The 15,571-nt window shown below is 43.5% G+C and overlaps 1 protein-coding gene across 1 annotated transcript in view; it reads right to left on the bottom strand.

Moving 5' to 3' along the window:
• SEL1L3 (sel-1 suppressor of lin-12-like 3 (C. elegans)) overlaps window positions 1-15,571 on the bottom strand; it is a 232,357-nt gene that overhangs the window by 42,176 nt on the left and 174,610 nt on the right. The window contains exon 17 of the mRNA XM_006899266.1: window positions 10,321-10,404. Coding sequence (XP_006899328.1) covers window positions 10,321-10,404 — 84 coding nt within the window. The remainder of the gene's footprint in view (window positions 1-10,320; window positions 10,405-15,571) is intronic.

Raw genomic sequence — 15,571 nt, 5'->3', positions numbered from 1 at the left:
ACTTGATCGTTCTAATGCGAAACTTATACTTGGACCAGAAGGCAGTCGTCAGAACAGAGCAAGGGAACACTGCATGGTTCAAAATTGGGAAGCGCATACGCCAGGGATGCATCCTATCTCCATATCTTTTCAACCTATATGCAGAACAGATTATCCGGGAGGCTGGGCTCTATGAGAATGCAATAATATGTCTTTTAATTTTCTGGCTGCTGGGGCTAAAAGTGTTCATTGTGGAGCCAAGTAAATTAAAGCTGTTTACAATCTCAATCTCTTCACCATCCATCATGATGCTGCCAATTGGCCAAATGGAGAGAATGTTTGCTTTCTTGATACTGAGCTTCAATTCATATTGAAGGCTACCGTCCTTGGCCTTCTGCAGCAAGCCCTTCAGGTCCTCCTCAGTTTCAGCAAGTAGGGTTGTGTCATCTGCATAAAGCAGATTGTTGATAAGTCTTCCTCCAATCTTGATGCCACATAAAACTCAGCCTCTCGGATCATCTATTCTGCACAGAGGTTGAAAAAGCATGGAGACAGAAAACATCCCTGGTGTACACTCTTCCTAATTTTGAACCATGCAGTGTTCCCTTGCTCTGTTCTGACCACTGCCTCCTGGTCCAAGTATACATTTTGCATTAGCATGATCAAGTGTTCTGGGATTCCCATTCTTCTCAGAGTCAGCCAGTCTGTTGTGATCCACACCATCAAATGCCTTTGCATGGTCAATAAAAGACAGATAAACATCTCTATCTCTCCAAGGAATAAACTCTCCTAGCAACACGTCCACAGTATGTAAGACAAAGCCTCATCATCTTCGCCCACCAGGAGCACTCTTACTAAACCTTGTCCAAGACATAGCTGTTTGTTCTTTTGGAAGTTTATAAGAGCTTCAGAACTCTTACCTGACACAACAATTAAAAGATATAAATTCTTCTTTTGTCATACTTTCTCATTGTCTGGCTCTCAGATGCATAGCAAGTGACTGAAAAGACCATGGTCTGAATCAGGTACACCTAAGATCTCAATCTGACATGATTATTTCTCAATCATTTGGAGAGGTCCCGAACTGCAGACTTTCTCAATGCAATATATCTCCTGACTGCTAGTACCAAGTCATTGTGGCTCCAAGTAATATGAAGTCTTTGTGCTCTCAGGAAACCTACACCTAGACCAAGAGGCTTTTGTGCAAACAGAGCAAGGGAACACAATATGGTTTAAAATTAGAAAAAGTGTGTGGCAGGGCTATATCCCTCCTCCATACATATTTAAACTGTATGCTGAGCAAATTATTCAAGAAGCTGGACCCTGTGAAGAAAAATGTGGCCCCAGGATTGGAGGAAGACTCATCAATAACATTCATTATGCAGATGACACAACCTTGCTTGCTGAAAGTGAGAAGAACTTGAAACACTTGCTGCAGAAGGTTAAACAATGCAGCCTTCAATATCAATTACATCTCAACATCAAGAAAACCAACATCCTTGCCACTGAACAGACAGGCAACATCGTAACAAGCAGAGAAAAGATTGAGACTGTCAACAACTTCTCTGTTGACACCAAGACTCAAATTCAGACTGAGGCTGATCTTCAAGAACACTTAGCATCAAGATTTGGCAAGGACCTCCAGTAATAGAAATTGACACATAACTGACAGACAAAAACCCCTAACTCAGCGCCAATGAGTTGATGTTGACTCATAGCAATTCTCCATTGGGTTTCTGAAGCTGTAAATCTTTTAAGGAAGAGATTACCCATCTTTGTCCAATGGGCAGATCTGAACCACTGGCCTCTCAGTTAGCAGCCCAAAACATAATACTCTGTGCCCTCAGGACTCCTTGGAAAGTAACCCAAATGTCAAACCCATTGCCACAGAGTCAATTAAAACTGTTAACAACCAATCTATAAACAGAGCAGATCATTCAGGAGGTTGGGCTGTATGAAGAGGAATGTGACATCAGGATTGGAGGAAGACGATACAACCCTGCTTGCTGAAACTGAGGAGGTCCTGAAGCACTTGCTACAGAAGGTCAAGGACTGCAGCCTTCAATATGGATTGAAGCTCAACATCAAGAAGACAAAGATTCTCACCACTGGGCTGACTGGCAGCTTTGTGATGGATGGTGAAGAGACTGAGATTGTTAACAGCTTCAGTTTGCTTGGCTCCACAATTAACACTCTTGGTACCAGCAACCAGGAAATTAAAGATGAATTGCATTGGGAAAGTCTGCTATCAGAGACCTCTCCAAAGTACTGGAGAGCAATGATATCAATCTGGAGACCAAGGTGTGCTTGACCCAGGACACAGTCTTTGCAATCACTTGTTGTGACTCAGAGAGCTGGACAATGACTAGGGATGATAGAAGAAGAATTTATGCCTTTGAGCTATGGTGCTGGAGAAGAGTATTGAATATACCATGGACTGCTAGGAGAGCTAACAGGTTCATTCTGCGGAGGGTGAGATCAGCCTGCTCCTTGGAGGCAAGGATTCTGAAGCTTCATCTGATATACTTTGGACATGCTGCAAGGAGGGACCAGTCCATGGAGAGGGATGTCATGCTTGGGAGGGTACAGGGACAGCACAGGAGAGGAAGACCCTCTATGAGGTTGATTGAGTCAGTGACTGTGGTAATGAGGGTATGTGTGTCAGAGACAATAAAACTGGCACAGGACAGAACAGGGTTTAGGGTTGTTGTATATAAAGTCGCTATGAGTTGCAGGCAACTCAACTGCACACAAGAACAACAACAACATGGGACAAGGTAGGACAAGAGAACACATTGATAAAAATCATTTAGGAAAATTTAGGAAAACAATTGGCATCATCATCATGTAATACTGAGCAGGTCCCTACCCTGTGACATAGTGACCCCTCACTCCAGTTTATATCACAGAGAAACAATTTCTACATATGCCAGGAGATACATAAAAAAAAAATAACAACCAACACCCAAACCATACCTGGCTACTTTATTCTTAAAGAAAAATGGGTAACAGCCCAAATATCCATTATCATGAGAATTGATAAGCACATTGTGATACATCACTCTGCTGAGAATGATCTACAGACACTCACAACAAAATATATGAACCTTAGAAACAAAATGCCAAGAAAGCAGATGAAGAATGATATAGGATATCATTCAAATAATATTCAGGTCAGAAACAAGCCAAACAGAACCTACTGCTTGGGAATATATGCATATGCAATGAAACCACGAAGCAAGCAAAGGGTCTTGTGTGATGCAAATGGTTTTTGCACTCAACTACTAACAGGAATATGCTCTCCGGTCAAGATCATTGGTGACAGTGCAGAAAAAAGGCTTGGTGATCTGCTTCCAAAAAGAGTTGTCCTGTATAACTGAATTGGAGCCAAAGCTTTAAATCACATGCATGGAAACGGTCTTTCTTTCCCCTGCAGAGGATCTGCTGGATTCAAACTGTGTGTCTTAGGGTTAACAGCCTAACTTCTTACCACTAGGCCACTTGCGCTCCCCTCCATAAAGATAATTAAGAACACCATAAGGAGTTCAGTTACAGAGCATATAGAGTGACCATGGGTCAAAACTCACTCAACAGCTATGAGTTTTTAGAAAGAAAGCAAGGGATGGGTCAAGAGTCATAATCAGGACAGCTGTTACTTCTAAGTACTGGGGTTGGCAGTGGGGTGCAATCTGGCAGGGGGAGGCAGGGAGAGCAGGGGGCAGGGAGGAGGGGAGGCAGGGAGAGGCAGGGGGTAGGCAGGGAGAGGCAGGGGGTAGGCAGGGAGAGGCAGGGAGAGCAGGGAGCAGGGAGTGGGAGGGGGAGGCAGGGAGAGCAGGGAACAGGGAGTGGGAGGGGGGAGGCAGGGAGAGGCAGGGGGCTTCAACACTACTGGAAATGTGCTCCTTTATTGTCATGCATCAGAACTTCCATGCTGTTAGCTCCTGCCAAGTTGGTTCCAATTCATAGCAACTCTGGGTACAACAGAAAAGAATCCAACACACTGACGGATCCCGTCCCACCCTCAAAATCAGTTAAGTCCACTGTTACAGCCAGTGTGCCAACTGATCTCCTAGAGAGTCTTTCTCTTCCTCACTGACCTCCTTTACCAAGCACCAAATCCTCCTCCAAGGATGAGCCTCTCATATAACATGCTCACTACATGTGACATGAAGTGTCATAAGGTGCACTGTGTGTATGTCCTCCAAGGTCATAACTCACAGCTGTGGAGCTGGTTTTGACTCAAAGCGACCCTCCATCAGGCTGTCGAGGCTGTAAATGTTTAGTAGAGGAGGCAGTTCATCTTTCTCCCACAGAGCAGTTGCTGGATTCGTACTGATGACCTCTGGGTTGGCAGCACAGTACATGATACCCCATGTCACCAGAGCTTCCTGTCTCTCCCTTTGAGCACTGTCATTGGACTTGACCCTCCATTGGATTTCTGAGCTCTAATCACATAGAAGGGGACTGCCTCACTTTCTCAAGAGTTTCTTGGTGGATTCAAACCACAAGAGAGATGCAACCTTTGGTTTAATAGGGCATCTCCCTATGGACTATGCTGCCGATGTTTCTTATATTGTTGCTGTTATTGTGCACCATTGAGTCAAGTACAATTCATAGAAACCCTATAAATAACACATCTGAACCTGCCCTATCCTGTGTCATTTCTGACATACTTGAGCCCACTGCTGCAGACTGTTATCAATCTAGCTAGACATATCAATCTATCTAGATAAGTGTCTTCCTGTCTTTTACTGACCTTCCACCTTTCCAAGCATGATGTCACTCTTCAATGAAGAGTCTTTCCTAACAACACATACAAAATATATCAGACGGAGCTTTGTCATCCTTGCCTCCTAAGAGCACTCTGCTGCACCTTCCCTAAGACATCGCTATTTGTTCTTTTGGCAGTCCATGGGCTAACGAGTACTCTCCTCCAACCCCACAGTTCAAAGGTGTTGATTCTTCTTCTGTCATCCTTATTCACTGTCTAGCTCTCAGCAGCATACCAAATGACTGAAAAGATCATGGACTGAATGAGGTGTACCTTAGTCTTCAAACTGACATCATTGCTCTTGAATAATCTGGAGAGGTTTCTGACTGCAGACTTTCCCTAGTGCAATACACCTCCTGATCTGATCCTGATTTCCTTGATCCTGAAGAAATTTGTCTAGAAGCTGGACTTTACAAAGAATATAGCATTAGGATTGGAGGAAGATGCATCAAGAATCTTCGTTGTGCAGATGACACAAGCTTGCTTGCTGAAAGTGAGAAGGACTGAAGTGCTTGCTGCAGACGATCAAAGACTACAGCCTTCAGAATGGACTGCATCTCAATGTGAGGAAAACAAGAATTCTCATCACTTGTTTATGGGCAATATCATGATAGATGGAGAAAAGACTGAAACTGCCAGCAACTTCATCTTACTTGGATCCACACTCAATACACTTGGTACCAGCAGTCAGGAGATCAGAGGACACTGCTGTTTGGTTATTTGTCTAAAAACTCAGCCCTGTCATACCACTGTCCTCTCCAAAACTGCCTGCCAGTGGCTCCTCGCTGCTTCTCAGATATAGAGTGTGGAAAGTTGCTCTAGTGGTCCCTGAAGTAGTTCCTCTTTGGTCTTGCTCTGTCGCACTCACCTTGACAAGCCTTACCCTTCAGGCAAAGTAGAAGGCTTCACATTTCCTGGACTCACCTTGAATGTTCCTCTTTGCTTTTGTTCCTGCAAATGCCTATCAGTGGAAAAGCTTTTCCTTGCATGACTACGTGGAAACTGTGCAATCCTTCCAGGGTGAGTCATCTGCTGTCTCAGCGTGACCCCAGTCCCGAGCCCCCAACACAGATGGCACCTCTCCTCCTCAGAGGCCTGAGCTGTGGCCTCTGGCTCTATTTACCTATGTACAGTCATTCAATGGTTTCTGTGTGCTCACCCAGGGCCACCGTGGACAGGGCACTGGGACAGGGCACTAGCCATCTCCACTCATAGAAAGACTAATGGGATGGGAGGAAGGACTTGCAAACAGAGGGAATGGCTAGAAAGAACATAAATATGCAAATACTTGCATGCAGTTCAGCAGGAGGTTAAAGATGAGACTGCAAAGTTTCCCAAGACGAGGATGAGACTGTAGAATCCCTGCAGGTTTAGGGTCAGGTGTTCTGTGTAGAAGTGCACTAAGTGTTTAAGTGTGCAAGGATTCAGTGCTGAACAAAAGGAAAACTCACGATGCATAACCTTTTTAGTCTCTGTGCTCCACTATCTCCCTGCTCCTTGCTGTCGAGTTGACTCTGACTTACAGCGACCCTCCACTGGGTTCCTGGGGCTGTAAATCTCTATGGGAGGGAACTGCTGCCCATATTTTGCCACTGGAGCAGTAGTGAACTTCAACTGCTGACTCTATGTTAAATCTGTTTGGTTGGGTTTTTTTTTTAACATTTCTTTCTATTTCAACGAAGATTTATGGAGAGACGGGTTTTAACACATAATGCACTATGCCACCAGGACTCCTTACCAGTCCCCTGTTGTTGGGGAATGTTGGGGAGGAAGTCAAGGCCTCTGACCAGAAAAGATCACTTAGCTTCGGATAAGTGCGAGCCCCTCAACAGCCTTTAATACGGAGCAGAGAAAGCTCCCCTGTGTTTGGCTGTACAGGCTCGAGAAAGCTCGCCACCTGGGAAGATGGCTGTTGAGATGGGAGAGGTCTGCATGGGGCTGAGGTTCTCCAGACCAATCTGCACGTCCCCCGTCTGTAAGCCCACCCTAGCCTGTCTTTCTGTTTACTTGTTTGTATATAAGTGTGCTGCATCTCCCAGTAAAATTGAGCTGGATCGACTCTCTGAACAGCTCCCAAAATGGTGTGTCTCAGTCGTGATTACCCCCATCAGGGTGTCGTTGCCGGGCAATGGACAGCAACACCCTATGTTTCTTATATTAGATGCCATCTGGTCAAGTATGACTCACAGCAAGCCTGTAACCAACAGATCTGAACCTTGCATAGCCTGCACCATCCTCTTAATCTCTGCCACATTCAAGTCCATTGTCACAGTCACTGGGTCAATCCACCTTGTCGAGGGGCTTCTTCCCTTTTGCTTAACCTATACCTTTACCAGCATGATAACATTTTCCAAGGACTGGTGCCTCCTGACAACATGCCCAAAGTTCGTGAAACAAAGTTCCACCATCCTTCCCTCCAAGGAACACCCTGACTGCGCCAACCCCACGCCCCCAAATTCCTTGCTGTATCTGAGTATTCCAAGGAGAGCAGGTCAGGCTAATTACTAACAAAGACACTCTTTTTATGGAAAAACTAGGCCAGTTATCTTGGTGGAAGGTATTTACAGATATGTTCTCCCTCTGGGAAACTCCCACATGCAAACACCTTTCTAATTGAATGCTTAATTTACCCAAAGAAGCTTGTGGAGAAAGGAAAGGGGTAGAATCAGAAAGGGAAAAAAAAAGAGAATAATTTAAAATAAAATATGGGCGCTCTGCGAACTGAGGCATGATAAAACGCCACATAAGCTACAAGGCATATCCATGGTAAAACAGTTTTTTAAAAAAATCTCTTTCTGGTTATATAGTGGGGCCACGGACAGTGCGTGCTCACAATGTTATCAATAAGCAAGGATTATAAGGCTTTGTCTGACTTTGGACATGTTGCAAGGAGGGACGAGTCCTTAGAGAGGGACATCATGCTTAGGAGGGTGGAGGGACATCTCAAGAGAGAAAGACCCTTGATGAAATGGATTGATTCAGTGACTGGGGAAATGGGCGTAGGTGTGTAAGAGACAATAAGGTTGTCTCAGGATAGAGCAGGGTGTAGGGCTGTTATACACAGGGTCACTATGAGTTGCAAGCGACTCTATGACATATCACAATGAACAACAACAATTTCTTGTTGAAACGGGGAATGTTTTGTTTTACAAATATTTGTTGTTGTTGTGTACCACTGAATCAGAACCGACCCACAGCTGGCCGTCTGGTGAGTTTTCACACAGGAGAAGACTGCCCACCCTTCGCCTGCAGAGCAGCTGGTGGCCTTGAACCACGTGCCTTCAGGAATGCAGGGCAGCTTCTCACCACTACTTCACCAGAACTCCCATTACACATATTTACTACAATTAAAAAAGAACCCAAGTCCCAGCAAGCAGAGATGGCACAATCATGGCTATTCACGAGAGAGCAACAATCAAAAATTAAAACGAGATGATGTTAAATACTAAACATTCCTATATGGCATTGTTTCCATTGAGATCATTTCCCCGCGTCATTTCTAATTTCAGATTTGTGCCCATCTCAAAGCTGAATGCGGGTGACCTGCATACCAGTGGCCAAAGGAGAAAAGGCGATCTCTCGGACTTACAGTTTAATTTTTAATTAAGGCTAATCTCCGAGCGTGATAGATGCTGGCTCTGGTCTAATGTTTGGGAGGCAGTGGACCGATGGGATATGTGCTGATTTGCATGTCCTTCTCCGTTATTACTGAAATACCCAGATCATTCAGGCAATCAAACGGCCAAGAAAATGTGGCCCAAGAGAAAACGAAGATGGAATGTTGTTACTAACAGGACTTTTTAAAAAAAAAAAAAGAGTAGTGTTTGGAGAGGTGCCCCTTACTGGGAATCAGCGACAGATAACAGGCAGGGGCATTTGTAAGTCCTTCTGTACTGAGTCTCCTCCACATAATATGTTGTTGTTGTTGTTGTTATGTGTCATCGATTCACCTGCGACTGATAGCGACCCTATGTACAACATCCCTAAACCCTGCTCTGTCCTGTGCCAATCTCACTGTCTCTGACACACCCACCCTGATTACCCCAGTCACTGAATCAATCAACCTCATGGAGTGTCTTCCCTTCCTGCACTGTCTCTCCACCCTCCCAAGCATGATGCCCCTCTCCGAGGACCGGTCCCTCTTTCCAACCTGTCCAAAGTATGCCTTGCCTCAGAATTCTTGCCTCCAAGGAGCAGCCTGGTTTAACCCTCTCCAGGATGAACCTGTTCGTTTTCTTAGCAGTCCATGGTACCCGCAATACTCTTCTCCAGCACCATAGCTCAAAGGCATCAATTGATGCCTTCTATCCTTCTTCTATCCTCCCTAGTCATTATCCAGCTCTCTGATGCACAGCAAATGATTGCAAAGACCATGGCCTGTATCGGGTGTACCTTAGTCTCCAACGTGACACCACTGCTCTTCAGTACTTTGGAGAGGTCCTAAGATAATCTAAAGTCACTGCCATCATATCATGTCTGACTCAGGGACCATCAGATTTTCAAGGTGGAAGAATGCTCATTTTTCTTCCATGGAGTGGATCCAAACTGCTGACCTTTGGGTTAGCAGCACAATACACTATGAACTATGCCACCACCGCTCCATTGTGCCAAATAAGAAAAATCAACAGCTCTTTGTCATCAAATGGGAACCAATTTACAGCTGACCCTCCAGTGGGTTTTCAGAGTCAGTACATTGCATGTGAGAAGACTCTATCTTTCTCCCTAGGAAAAGTTGGTGGATTTGAACTGGACACCTTTCAACTGGCAGGGTAATTCCTTATCCACTTTGTCACCAGAGCTACTCACTACTCAATGTGCTGTAGTATTATTAGATGCTATCAGACTCAGCAACCCTATGAACAACAGATCTGAACCTTGTCCTGTCTTGGGCCAACCTCATAATCTCTGACACACTCAAGCCCATTGCTGAAGTTGCTGTTGCAATCCATCTGGTTGAGGGTCTTCCTCTCTTTCACTGTCCCCTTACTAAAACAGAATTTAGTAATTACAGCAGAAAAGTTTGAAAGGAGGGAGTCCATTTGGGTACAACACTGGTGGATTATCTTCTAAGTAAAACCCAGCAATGTCATGCTTGTGGACACAGAAAATTCAGTAAAACATCTTCAGAGGGATGTAACCAAATCATTAAACACATTGGCCTTTGTTCTTCCCATGGAAAAAAAAAGTACAAACACAGAATTGCAAGTGGCCTGGCAGACGGTCTCAGCTAAAATCTCCTTTGCTGTCTCCAGACACCAGAGCCAGCAGGGACAACTTACAAAAAGGAGAGAAGTCATCGTATTTGTGTGTGTGTCTCTCAACTTGATGAATGTGGATGCTCCCTCCAGAGAACTAATTCTTGTGTACAATTAAACATGGAAATGCTGTGTTTTCCAATCAACAGCAAATCAGTTCCTGATACTCTGAATAACATTACTAGGAAGACATGATTTCCCTGCAAATTGGTTTTTTTTTTGCTTGCATTTTAAGGACCACTTTCCTGAGTCTATAATGACAGATGGGAAGCTAGGGGCTGAGAAAGTTGGCTGTGATGTGGGTCCCGAGCTTACCACGAGCCTTCCAGGTAGGCATTGAGGCCTTTGCGGATGACATGGCCCAAGTAGCCATTCTTCTCAGCTACATGCTTCGCCCACCTGAAAAGAATTGGAGAAAGGAAATGTCCAAACTGTGGAAAATTAAATCACTGCCTTTTTCTATATATGATCTCAATAAATCCCACTTGGGGAATATTTTGCTTGTTAGAATTTTTATAGAGCAACAAACTAGAACAGAATGCTAAGAAGGTAAAACAAGAGACACTTTGAGAGCTTTGTATTCAGCGCCCCCTTTTTTTTGAATGTGCAGGAGTTGTTATTTATGGAAACAAAGAATATGTAAGGTATATATTGACAAATGCTCCCCAGAATAGAAAAATACACTCTTTCCATGAATCCTAATATTCTTTACATGAAAGCATGCCTACTGATGAATTATAAAGTCCCATCTATTTTGCCCCTGTCCTCCAATTTATCTGAGTTGAGTTACTAATAATGAACTCTCATTTTCTCATTGTCATCAAGTTAGAACCAACCCATAGCTGACCCTCTGGCAGGCTTTCAATAGCACAGGAGGAGACTGCCTGTCTCTCGCTTTAGGAGTAGCTAGTGAATTTGAACCACCTACCTGCCTTTGTGTTAACAGCACAACTTTTTAACAACGAGGTCAACTGAGACTCATTGGACAAGCTCAATGTCAGCTGTGAAAATCAGGCCAGGTGCTGACTATGAAACAGACCACCAACCAGTCATATACAAGTACAAGCTGAAGTTGAGAAAAATGAAATCAAATCCACGAGAACCAAAATTTGACCTTGAGTCTATCCCACCTGAATTTCAAAACCATCTCAGGAAAAGATTTGATGTCTTGAACAAAAATGAGTGAAGACCAAATGAGCTGAGAGAGGATATCAAGAATATCATCCAGGAAGAATGCAAAAGGTCATTACAAAGACAGAGGAGGAAGAAAAGACCAAGATGGATGTCAGAAGAGACTCTGAGTATTACACTAAGTACAAAGAAGCCAAAGCAAAGGGAAGAAATCAAGAGATTAAGGAGTTGAACAGGAAACTTCAAAGGGCAGTGCAGGAAGACAAAGTCAAGTATTAAAATGCAATGTGCAGAAAGTCAGAGTCAGAAAATCAAAGGGGCTGAATTCACTCAACATTTCTTAAGCTCAAGGAACTGAAAAACAAATTCAGTCCTTGAGTTATAGTACTTAAGGATGCTTTGGGTAGAATACTAAACAATCCAGGAAGCATTAAAAGAAGATGGAAAGAGTATACAGAGTCATCGTACCAAAAGAATTGGCGGACACAGAAGAAATTGATCAACAATGTATAAGAAAGAGCCTGTGGTGATGAAGGAAGAAGTTCAAGCTGCTCTGAAAGAATTGGCAAAAAACAAGGCCCCAGGAATTGATGACATACCAATTGACATATTTCAGCAAACAGACACTGCCCTGGACGTGCTCACCAAGTTGTGCCAAGAAATCTGGAGAACAATCACCTGGCCACCTGACTGGAGGAGATCTATATTTGTTCCCATTCCAAAGAAAGGTGACCCAACAGAGTGGGGAAATTATCAAATATCACTGATATCACATGTAAGCAAGATTCTCCTGAAGATTATACGGGAGCAGCACACCAACAGAGAACTGCCAGAAATGCAGGCTGGGTTGAGAAGAGGCTGTGGTACTAGGGTTATTATAGTTATATTAGATGGATCTTGGCTGAAAGCAGAGATTACCAGAGGAATGTCTATCTGTGTTTCATCACCTATGTAAAGGCATTTGACTGTGTGGATCACAAAAAACTGGCTGATTCTGAGAAGAGTGGGAATCTCAGAACACATGATTGGGCTCACGTGAAACCTATACTTGGACCAGAAGGCAGTCATCAGAACAGAGCAAGGAAACACTGCATGGCTCAAAAGTGGGAAGGGTGTATGCCATGGATGTGTCCCATCTCCATACCTTTTTAGTCTATATGCTGAGCAGATTGTCTGGGAGGCTGGGCTCTATGAGGAAAAATGTGACATCAGGAATGGAGGAAGATTCAGCCATAATTTGCATTATGCAGATGTCACAACCCTGTTTGCTGAAACTGATGAGGACCTGAAGCGCTTGCAGCCTTGAATATGGATTGAAACTCAATATTAAGAAAACAAAGTTTCTCACCACTGGGCCATTTGGCAGCATCATGATGTATGGTGACGAGACTGAGATTGTTTAACAGCTTTAGTTTGCTTGGCTCTACAATCAACACTCTTGGTACCAGCAGCCAGGAAATTAAAAGATGAATTACACTGGGAAAGTCTGCTGTCAGAAACCTCTCCAAAGGACTGAAGAGCAATGATATCAGTCTGGAGACTAAGGTGCACCTGACCCAGGGCATAGTCTTTGCAATCACTTGCCATGCACCAGAAAGGTGGACAATGACTAGGGATGACAGAAGAAGCACTGATGCCTGAGCTGCAGTGCAGGAGAATAGTACTCAATATACCGTGGACTGCTAAGAGAATAAACAACTTTGTCCTGGAGAGAGTGAGACCAGGCTGCTCCTAGGAGGCAAGGATTCCAAGGCTTCGTCTGACATACTTTGGACATGCTGCAAGGAGGGACCAGTCTCTGGAGAGGTACGTCATGCTTGGGAGGGTGGAGGGTCAGCGCAGGAGAGGAAGACCCTCATGAGATGGATTGATTCAGGGACTGGGGTAATGGGGATAGGTGTGTCAGAAACAATAAGATTGGCACAGGATAGAGGAGGGTTTAGGATTGTTGTACACAGGGTCATCATGAAGGCGCTTAACAACAACAACAACAACAAGCCAAATGAGCTTTCTAACAATGAACTAGTCTGTTCTTATCTTTAGATTGACTGATAATCTCTAAAAAATAAAGTAACAATGAGCTAATAAGAGGGAAATGCAGGAAGATTTAAAAAAATATTTGCTTAAACTGTGGCAATTCGACAATTAAAACAGACATGGGGAGGGGAAGAACGAGCTGAGGAGGAGGGTGGAGAAAACAGTGTAACAATGAATGAATGAAAACCCAAAATCTCTGTAAATGTTCATTAAAACTAATAAAATTTAATAAAAAAAATACCTGCTTAATTCAAAAGAAGAGTAAGAAGGAGGAAAAAGGAACAGATAGGACTAATGGAAAAACAAATACCAAAATGGTATATTTAAAAGAAAAGATACCAGTATATTAATCATAAATGAACTAAGTATCTCTGTTGTTGTTGTTATTGCATACTGTCCAGTCAAAACCAACTCACAGCTGACCTGACGGTGGGTTTTCAGAAGCTATAAACTGCATCAGAGGAGACTGTTCATCTTTCTCCAGAAAATATCTCAATTAAAAGACAGAAATTGTCTCTTCTAGGGAGATTTAACACACTTCACAATTTGAAGAATTAAAGTAGTCAGAGTACGTTCTCTCATTATCGTGGAATTAAGTAAGAAATTCATAACAGGGAACAGTAAGAAAATTCATGAAAAATATTAATGTTCACATCAAATATTCAATGACTAAAAAAATCCTTCAAGTCAAGTGCTGTCCCTGAGCTCAGTGCAGGTTTGATTTGCTACCAAAATGTCTTCATGGAAACAACTTTTTGGAAAGGCAGATTCTAGAGGCATAAAGGTGATTAAAGCAGATATTTTTGAAACCTTTTTCTAGAAAGAGTAAGATAGTAAATATTTTTTAATCTTTTTTTTATAGTAAATATTCGAAGCTTTGCAGGCCACAAGTGGCCCCCTCTGTTGCTTATTATTTTTGTTTACTTTCTTGTGTGTTCTACAGCTTTACAAAAAATAGAAAGTCTGTGGTGGCTGTAAATGGCTACTGCGTTTATTTGCTAACCACAAAGGTAGTGGTTCAAGCATGCACAAAGGGACCTTGGAGGAAAAGGTCAGGTGACCTATTTCTGAAAAAAGCCAGTGATAACCCTGTGGGACATGGTGTGAGTCTCACAGACGTGGGACTGCTATGAACTGGGATTGAATCAACAGCAACTGGTTTGGGTTTGATAAAAACCATTCTTTGCTCCTGCACCACACAAAAAAGGTACTAGGTCATAGATTCACATATTCAGACACAATCAGAAAGTCAGGGTCTCAAAAACATGCCTCCTGGCTACCGTTCTTCAGGAAGGTCCTGTGCTATATGAGCTGTCAAAATGCAGCAGTAAGGAGGGACAATGCCCTTCTGTGCCAGTCAGATCTGATTTGATGGTACACACATTAAAAAAAAAGAGGGAAAAAAATGTAGCAGTAAACTCAGAACAGGAAGGTAATGGGTTAAACGAAGAGAAGGCCTAACTCAAGACAGAGACAAAGGGGAAATAATACCACTAACGCTGGTGGTGTTACTCCCAACGTAATAACTGTGGTCTGGGGCAGGGTATGTGATGGCTCCAGAAAGACTAAACCCACAGACCGACTGACAGGTCTGAACAGATTATGAGGAGATTTAGATAAACTGGGGGAGAATCAAGACAGCAAGTCCACGGAAAAGGATAAGTATGGAGAGAATTCATAAAATAAGCATTAAGGAAGACCCTGGAGGAGATGAAGTAACTCAGTGACTGGGGTAATGTGGGTAGGTGTGTCAGAGATGATACGGTTGGCTCAGGACAGAGCACGGTTCAGAACAGTTGTACATGGTGTCGCTATGAATTGCGAGTGAGTTGGAACAGACTCATCGCTGGTTTTCAGAGGCAGTAAATTCCATGGGCGAAACTGCCCATCTTTCCCCCAAGGAGTGGCTGGTGGATTTGAACTGCATGCATTTCAGATTGCACTAGACCATCTACAATTTGACCACCTCTTACTAGATCACCAGAGCTCTATCAAAACGTCATAAAGAACAAAAAGTTGTGCAAGAAAGAAAAAGAAATCTTAGCAAACTAATGGCAAAGAATATTTACAGCCAATGTGCTCCATGGAGACAAAGATGGTGAAGCTTTATCTCTTGGGACATGTTGCTAGGAGAAGCTGTTCTTTAGAAAGGGATATCATGTTTGGAAAGATGGAAAGCCAATGAAGAACAGGAAGACCCCAATGAGACGGAATGACACAGATGCAAGGTCACCAAAGGAGAGGAAGCCCCCAATGAGATGGACTGACACAGATGGAAGGTCAACGAAGGAGGAAGACCCCAATGAGGTGGACTGACACAGACAGAAGGTCACCAAAGGAGAGGAAGACCCCAATGAGATGGACTGACACAGATGCAAGGTCAACGAAGGAGAGGAAG

The sequence above is a fragment of the Elephantulus edwardii genome, unplaced genomic scaffold (genome assembly GCF_000299155.1).
Source record: "Elephantulus edwardii isolate Elephantulus edwardi_28Jun2011 unplaced genomic scaffold, EleEdw1.0 scaffold00250, whole genome shotgun sequence".
NCBI lineage: Eukaryota > Metazoa > Chordata > Mammalia > Macroscelidea > Macroscelididae > Elephantulus > Elephantulus edwardii.
This window is presented reverse-complemented; position numbering and strand designations above follow the sequence as displayed.